Source organism: Melanaphis sacchari, unplaced genomic scaffold (assembly GCF_002803265.2).
Source record: "Melanaphis sacchari strain LSU unplaced genomic scaffold, SCAv2.0 Contig23_pilon_pilon, whole genome shotgun sequence".
NCBI lineage: Eukaryota > Metazoa > Arthropoda > Insecta > Hemiptera > Aphididae > Melanaphis > Melanaphis sacchari.
In genome coordinates, this window is record NW_020271114.1 from 1,264,534 (window position 1) to 1,272,971 (window position 8,438).

The 8,438-nt window shown below is 25.4% G+C and overlaps 2 protein-coding genes across 3 annotated transcripts; both read left to right on the forward strand.

Annotated features, from left to right (window-relative positions):
* Positions 1–203: 203 nt before the first annotated feature.
* Positions 204–3,161, forward strand: LOC112594601 (eukaryotic translation initiation factor 3 subunit E-like). Of its 2 annotated transcripts, XM_025339481.1 has the most exons (10): positions 204–332; positions 445–549; positions 739–855; positions 939–1,100; positions 1,823–1,945; positions 2,005–2,237; positions 2,294–2,411; positions 2,499–2,710; positions 2,769–3,003; positions 3,066–3,161. In XM_025339481.1, the coding sequence occupies exons 2-10, from the start codon at positions 460–462 to the stop codon at positions 3,090–3,092; spliced, it is 1,317 nt and encodes a 438-aa protein (XP_025195266.1). In that variant the 5' UTR covers positions 204–332; positions 445–459; the 3' UTR covers positions 3,093–3,161. The 2 variants fall into 2 exon arrangements, with proteins under 2 accessions (XP_025195266.1, XP_025195265.1); XM_025339480.1 differs by having other exon boundaries at positions 205–549.
* Positions 3,162–5,027: 1,866 nt separating this feature from the next.
* On the forward strand, positions 5,028–7,734 carry LOC112594602 (60S ribosomal protein L17). The gene is made up of 5 exons (XM_025339482.1): positions 5,028–5,138; positions 5,286–5,374; positions 5,445–5,579; positions 5,644–5,839; positions 7,545–7,734. Exons 2-5 carry the CDS (start codon positions 5,294–5,296, stop codon positions 7,688–7,690), a joined length of 558 nt encoding a protein of 185 aa, XP_025195267.1. The 5' UTR covers positions 5,028–5,138; positions 5,286–5,293; the 3' UTR covers positions 7,691–7,734.
* The last annotated feature ends 704 nt before the right edge of the window (positions 7,735–8,438 follow it).

An 8,438-nucleotide genomic window follows, 5' to 3' on the forward strand; every position in this document is an offset into this window, starting at 1 on the left:
GTTGCCTATTTTCGACCACTGATCTAAGACTTAAGGCTTTGGTAAAAATGTTGGTAATAATTATTTATAAAAATTTTACTTGGCAACACTGAACTATAGGACAGATATCTGGACTATTCTATTAATTTATTCTCTTTGGTCCAGTCTGAGTCATGATAATGATTTTTATAAAACTTTATCATGGTCCGAGTGGACTGAGCGTCCGAGACCCTGTAGGATTACTATTTACTAATTAGTATTTACTACTTACTACTTAGTACGTTAGTACTTTACTAGGATTGAACATTTTTTGATCAATCTAAACTGAACCACGATTTAAGGAAATCTAAGAGGTGTCTTTGTAATTCATACATTATATACTTTATTTGTTTCTATTTCGTCTTTTACGGCATTTTGGTAAATACTTAATAGTAATTGCGTTATTTATTTTTCGTACGTCCGTAGTTATCAAACATAAACATGGCTAAGTTTGACTTGACGAGTAAGATGACGAAATATCTGGACCGGCACTTGGTAGCCCCTCTGCTGGAGTTCTTGTGGGCGAAAAAGGTAAGTTTTCTATTTTTCCTTTCTTGATTAACAAGGAAACGTAAACCAATTGAGTACAGTTCATAGTAGTTTTGGTGAATTTTCGGTTGTGAAAACCTATTTGTTCCCCATATTGTGTTTATGATTTTCGTTAAATAGCTAAGTATAATTTGTTTTATAATTTTTACTGATTTTAAACTGTTTATTAAGATCTACAATGAAAATGAAATTTTGCAAGCCAAATTGGACATTCTTAATAAGACAAACATGATGGATTATGTTATTGAAATTTACAAACAGTTGAATCCTGAAAAAGAAGTACCCGAGGTATGTACTTATGTTTATTTTAGAACGGTGTTCTAGATCATCTGTTCAATGATGTTTTTTATTTAATCATAAAATGATATTAGGAAATGAAAACAAGAAGAGACCAAATTGTGTCACAGCTTAATCAATTTCAAAGTGAGGTTGATGTTGTGATGAATTTCCTCAAAGATGATAAAGTTATGAAAAATATGGAAACTATGAGGGATCCTAAAACATTGTCAACCTATTTGACCAGTGAATTCAATGTGAGTGTTATTTCTATTCTACATAGATTATTATTGATTGAAATTTTAAATTCCAATTCTTAAAAACTTAATCATCTATTGAGATTTTAGATTTTATAATTGAATGTAACTTTAGTACCTTTCCACCCTTTAATTTTTCTTTATTTAATTTAATGTAAAAATTACTTATTGTACAAGCAAATGTATAGATTGTAATTATGTTTTCTACAAAATTAAAAAAAAGATTTTATTTCAGATAATTTTTTTCTTTTAATGTTCTATGAAATAATTTAAACAGGTATATGAGTATCCATGGTTTATTTATAAAACTTAAATAATTAACCTCCGTTATAGATAAGTTATCTAAATACTGTTATTTTTTGATTTGTTTAAAGTTAATAATACTAAATTTTAATAGATTGTTGAATAATATACTAATATATTTAAAGTATAATTTATAAATGAAGCTTACTGATTATTATTACTATCTCAGGTATGGAATATTGGTGCCAAGAGTTACGATAACTTTATTTTTTCACGTAACAGGTTACTAGAGTTATTTAGTTTACCTTTCAAGGTTTCCTAATAAAAATTAAACCAAAATAATCAAGAATTTTCTAGGGGTTTCTTAAAAATGTAAACCCCGATTCCTTTAAAAGTCTTCATGATTTTTAAAAATTATTTGATGGTGTAATAAATATTAACTAAATAATTTATATATATATTTTTTTTTTGTTATTTAGTTTAAAGTAGAAATGATGGAAAGTATGTACAAATTTGCTAAGTACCATTATGATTGTGGAAATTATGCTGGTACAACAAGTCATTTGTACTTTTATTTATTAGTTATGTCGCCTTCTGACAAGGTAAATTCATCAATGTCTAAAATTCTTATTAAATTTATAATATTTGAATTATTTTTTAGAACTATTTAAATGTTCTTTGGGGAAAACTAGCATCTGAAATTCTTATTCAAAACTGGGAAACTGCTCTGGAAGATTTAAACAAACTGCGAGAGTACATTGATTCTAATACAAATGGTTCTCCATTGCATTTGCTACAACAACGGACATGGTTAATTCACTGGAGTCTATTTGTATTTTTTAATCATGTTAAAGGACGTGACCTTATTATTGATATGTTTTTGTACAGACCAAAGTAATATATTTTAAATAATAATAAAAATATATATTTTCTAATTATTTTTTCTTCAGCTATTTAAATGCTATTCAAACCATGTGCCCACACATTCTTCGCTACTTGGCCACTGCAGTAATTATCAATCGTTCAAGAAGAGCAGCTATGAAGGATCTTGTTAAGGTTATTCAACAGGTGAGTTTAAAAACATTTCACAATATTTAAATTAATTATTGATCATTATAAATTTCAAATATTTATCAATACTAATACTATGTTTAGGAATCATATACTTACCGTGACCCTATAACTGAACTTCTAGAAAATCTTTACGTTAACTTTGATTTTGAAGGAGCTAGAGACAAATTACATGAATGTCAAATTGTTCTTTTTAATGATTTCTTCTTGACTGCGTGTCTTGATGATTTTGTAGAAAATGCTCGTTTGATGATTTTTGAAACTTTTTGTCGTATTCATCAGTGTATTAGTATCGGGTATGTACATATCATATGTATGATTTTATAACACTTCAATAATTTCTTTATTATTTAGTATGTTAGCTGAAAAACTTAATATGAACCCAGAAGAGGCTGAATGCTGGATTGTGAACCTTATCAGGAATGCCAGGTTAGATGCAAAAATTGACTCAAAACTTGGACATGTTGTTATGGGAACACAACCTTTATCACCCTACCAACAGCTTTTAGAGAAAATAGACACATTATCAGTGCGATCAGAAGCACTACAACAACTTATTGAAAGAAAAGTCAAAGCTAAAACTCAAGAAGTAAGTTAATTTTTATTAATTTTCTTTAGTAATATTTTTTCATAAATATTTATTTATTTCAGCAAGATCCACTTTGGTACAATCCCTGAAAAGCTATTACAAATGATAAGTTCTAAACAAGTGTTTTTTTTCAATAAAACAAGAATATTATTCATGAAGTATTTTTAATTATTTAAATAATATTCAAATCATTTTCTGAAGTTTTTTGAAGTCCTCAGACCCTTAATATCCTATCTATTTAATAAACATCATTATTAAAATATATTATCAACTAAGATTAGGCATGGATACTTCCAAATAGTTGTGTTGATTTTGAATATTTAAAAATACCAATTTTATTTTTACTGTATTGTTTTTAAAATGATTTCCTTGTGGCTACCACACTCGAAATAAACAAAATGCATATTATAATTATTGCTTTTAAAGTTTGTTTAATCTTTTTTTTTTAATTTCATTTTTTCTTCTGTATAATTAGTAAAAATTATTTTTACAATATAAACAAGGGAAAGGTTAATATTTATAGAAAGATCAAGACAGATGGTCTGAGAGAAAGAAGAAACCTATAAATATTGGGACTTTGGGAAATCTTATTTTAAATTGTGAATTTTTTGGATGGTACCTACATTGAAATAAGCGTGAAAAAATTCACAGTTAGGGGGAGGGTTTAGCTATATTTGTATTAGAATTGTTAAAGTGTTAAAAAAAAAAAAATAAATTTAATTGATTATTGTTATGATGTAAAATCACTGTACTACACAGGAAAATTTGGCTCGGACAGACGGTCAGAAAAAACATACATACCTACCTTCTTTTATTTTGGAACAAATAGATGATACCCATGAATATTATGAACTTTTACTTGGGTCACATTTACGATGTATAATAAGTGAATATTATTCCTAAAATATTAATAAAACTTTAAAAAATTACTTCTTTTTTTGATTTTTAGAGTTGTAATATTGTTTATGTATAAATATGGTCACTCTAAGATAGATTATTCTTGATTTCAATAATTCCATAGTGAAAATAAATTATTCTTAGTTTTACATCAGTCTTTTTTTGTTATAAAATAATAATATAAACAAAAATTTACTCATTTTAATCTTGACTCAACAATTAACCTGGGAATTTAAACACAATTTTGATTCTAGTAAAGATAAAAAAATGTTAAGTCACTGGAAAGGTTGTGCTGCAGTATATTATTTATTTTAGTACTGTGCAGTAGTCAGTGGTTATGATCCTATCTTGATAAGAATATGATACTATTAAACAAAGGTGGGTAAGTTAGTAAAAATAATTAATTCAAATTAAGTTAAAATAACACCAGATTAATAAGTTAGAAATTAACCGTTAATAAACTTTAAATTAACTCAATAAAATAAAATTTAATAGGAAAAAGTATTAACTTAACTCAGTTTAAAAAAAGTTAATTAATTTTTTTAAATTATTATCACATAAAGAGTGATTGGGTTTTTCTAATTTACTAAATTATAAAAAACAATTTTATTGAATTTTTACCATAATGTACCTACATTGTGCAGTGTAAATATTTATTAATTTAAACTATACACATCTCATATTAATAATTTAATAAATATTATTTTTTTTATAAAATATAGCAATTATTGACTGTCATATACTCATATAACATTCAAATAATACAATTTAAAATTTTATTAAAATTTCTAATATCAACTGCAAATAGCTAAGTTATTTCAACTGTCAATTAAACTAACTAGTTGATAATTAATGGCCACCTTTGCTGTTAATGTTAAACGTAATAAAGTGGACAGAATACTTAATGTAATAAAGAAGTTTAATTAAACATTAAAGATACTAAATTTAAAATATATAATTTAATTTATTATTTTGTTCTTATCAGGGTTGCTTTTGCTGTTATCACTTGTTATCAAAATCGGGAAAACTGAACTCGTCCCGTATCAGCCCCTCCTTCGACTATCAGGTCCAATGTCAATCTTTACTTTTAGATGAAATGGTCACACTGGAAACTAACCTAAAATTATCACCCGTTCGTATCGTCGTCAAATCTAAACAGTACATATTACATACTACATTTTGTATTCCACTTTTTCCATTAATGTGTTAGTTCTTTTTGTGGTCCTGTTTTTTTTCAAGTAAGTGTTCGCATATTTATCCGATTCAATCCATCAATATATTGTTATATTCCCTATAAAAATATTTTATTTCGATTCGTATTCTCACGCTAAATGTATATTCGTCATAATTATTGGTATTAATTGAATTTTTATTTTGTTTGACAGACCCAACCATGGGTAGATACGCTAAGGAACCGAAAAATCCAACTAAATCCTGTAAGGCTAGGGGCTCCAATTTAAGAGTTCACTTCAAGGTAATACTGCACATTTGTTTTCATTTACACTCCGTGATTTCGCTGTAATACGTTGGTTTTCTCGTTTCAGAACACAAGAGAGACAGCTAAGACTATCAAGAAAATGCCTCTCCGTCGTGCCGTACAATACTTGAAGAACGTTAAGGATAAGAAAGAATGTGTACCTTTCAGGAGGTTCAATGGCGGTGTTGGTCGTTGTGCACAAGTAAAAAACATTAAACTTAGTTTTTCAAGCAGTTCATTTTATTCTATCTCATAATTATTTACAGGCCAAACAGTGGGGTATGACTCAGGGTCGCTGGCCAGAGAAGTCTGCTGAGTTCTTGTTACAGCTATTGAGAAATGCCGAATCTAATGCAGACATTAAAGGTTTGGATGTAGATCGTTTGTTTGTTGAACACATTCAAATAAATCGTGCTCCTTGTTTGAGGAGACGTACTTACAGAGCCCACGGTCGTATTAACCGTAAGTTGAATTGAATGTATATTTTATTTAGTTTAATGTTACATTGAATTGTAATTAATCATTTAGTCCTCGAAATATACTATTTTGAAAATACATAAGTCATTGAATAACATAGGTCCTGTTAGATTTAATTTTATATAAATTATGAGGTATATTCATTAGTGGTATAGTTAAAGAATCAATATACCTAGCTGGATTGATTTTAGTATATTGGGTATCTGTTTTTTTCAAATTAATAGTTTATTGACTTAAATGTTATGATTTTAGTTATAATATTACTATTTTAGAAATACATATAGGAATAATTTTTTGAATATTTAAACAATTTAATTTAATTTTTTGACACTTTCGTATCTACCATCTTGTTGTCTAACATTAATGTTCTATCATACTTTCAGTTTTTTTTCATTGTTTTATTATAATATCCCAAACATTATCAATAGTTAAATTAATAATATTATTTTGGATTCAGAGTTGAGTGATAAATAAATAGATTTCATAAAGATTTGTTTATTTTATCACCAATGATGACAGGTCCACTAACTTTTGAGACAATATTATTTTAATTTTGAAAGTTGGGGGTTGGTTTCTGGTACTAAATTCATTTTAGTTTGTTTGTTAAAGGTGGTAAAAATCCCAGTATTTTTTTTTTATTAATTGAGAAAAATATAAAATAAAAAGAATTACTTATGCTAAATTAGTTTTTGGCTAAATTGAGTTCTGCACTATTATAATTCAAAAACAAATATCTTTATAAACCTATATTTTACTGATTGTTGTTTATATCTTTTATAAATAGTATAATAATCTAAATAATTTGACTGTTTTTGAGCTGATGAATTATTTAATATTTTTTAGTTTGTGTGATTGAAAAAAAGATCAATATTGAGTATAAATTGATAAAAAATTATAATTGTTGAAGTTAGTATTTTTAATTTCATCAAACCTTTAAAATGAGCAAATTATTTTGTGGTTTAAATTTCATATTATGTTTAGTATTCATATCTAAAACTTCAAAAAGTTTTGAAAAAATTCTATTGAGAAGTTAAATCAAATTTTTAAGACATTCGTTTTTAAAATAACAATTTATTCTGTGTATTTAAACTAAAATTTATTTATAACTTTGTAACTAAAAAAACCTAAGGTTCACAAGATAATATTCTTACTTTTACATTTTATACTAGATTTAAATTATTTATAATTTTAAGTCTTAAGTAATTAAATAGATTCTTTAAAACTTACTATTTGTTACATTATGTATTCATGAAATGGAAAACAGATATACTACTTTTAAATTAAATTATTTGCTTGGTACCTTAATCCATTATTAAACTTGTAGTTTAGGATATTATTCATCTAGATTTTATATTTTAATTTTATTTCAAGTTGTGAGGATTTTATTATTAAAAAAAATAGACTTCAATATTCATAATTTGCTATATAGTTAAAATATTTAAATCCTATGCAGGTTATGGGGAGTATTTTAATAATTAAATTTAACGGTTTAATTCATTTTAAGATCAAAAGATAAATGGATTTTATATATGCATCAATTAGATAGATGGACATATTTGATTACAACATCTTTTTAATTTATTATGAATTGACTGTTTAAAATTTATTAAAATATTATTAAATATTTGCATTTGATATCTTGATATTATTATTGATTGATTAATATATGTATATAATTTTATTTTTTTAGCATACATGAGCTCACCTTGTCACATTGAAGTTATTCTTGCTGAAAAGCAGAAGTTTGTTGCTAAAGTTCCCAAGGATGAGGCTGAGAAGAAGAAAGTATCCAAAAAGAAGTTAGCAAGACAAAAAGAAAAGTTGATGCACGAATAGTTTGATTTAATGTATGACAAATATAAAACATTGAAAATATTTATTATTATTATTTTTTTTTTTTTTTTGATAAAATTAGTATGAACGCTTTCCTTAATGTTTTTAAGGAATTCCTTACTGTCTTAGTACTTTGAATTTTTCTAAACTCGAGAAAATCTTTATAATAGTGGTATGTTCTTGAACATCAAATTTATCGAAATATGAAAAAAAATTTAAACTTAAATTTTAACATATTTAATTTTTAGAGCGTATTCATATTCAATTATTTTTTAAATTGTGTTTTAAAAATTTTTTGTTGAATTTTCATAATTTTGACAAGTAAAAGTTTAAATTAATTTAACTCTGAGTTTGTGAATAGGAATTTAACATGTTCTTTTTTATCAATTATGGTGATCAGTATAAATACATTCCTAATTATAAGAATAATTAGTTTAAATTTGGTGTTTATAATGTTGAACACATTTTAAATATTATCAATTTCAAATTTCACACTTAGTAGATATTTTACAATAAGTATATTGACAAAAGTTATTAACCAAAAAATGAAAAATATACTGTAAAATTCAATATTTGTTATTGTACCATAAAGTAATAGTAAAAATAGAACTAAATTGATATTTGTTGCTAAATATTACTTAGGCTGTGACATGTTAAATCTTAATTTCAAAATGTTGTTCTACAGTAAATATGTGGAAGTAGGTACTTTTAATGTTTTTATATTTAACATAATATCAAACATTTTATAAGT

Bases quoted from the DNA above. Each gene is read 5' to 3' on its own strand.
- LOC112594601 (XM_025339481.1), top strand. From the start codon at position 460: ATGGCTAAGTTTGACTTGACGAGTAAGATGACGAAATATCTGGACCGG. The intron at 1,101-1,822 runs GTGAGTGTTATT...TTTGTTATTTAG, and splicing joins ATTTGACCAGTGAATTCAAT to TTTAAAGTAGAAATGATGGA. The intron at 3,004-3,065 runs GTAAGTTAATTT...TATTTATTTCAG, and splicing joins TCAAAGCTAAAACTCAAGAA to CAAGATCCACTTTGGTACAA.
- LOC112594602 (XM_025339482.1), top strand. From the start codon at position 5,294: ATGGGTAGATACGCTAAGGAACCGAAAAATCCAACTAAATCCTGTAAG. The intron at 5,375-5,444 runs GTAATACTGCAC...TTCTCGTTTCAG, and splicing joins ATTTAAGAGTTCACTTCAAG to AACACAAGAGAGACAGCTAA. The intron at 5,840-7,544 runs GTAAGTTGAATT...TTATTTTTTTAG, and splicing joins AGCCCACGGTCGTATTAACC to CATACATGAGCTCACCTTGT.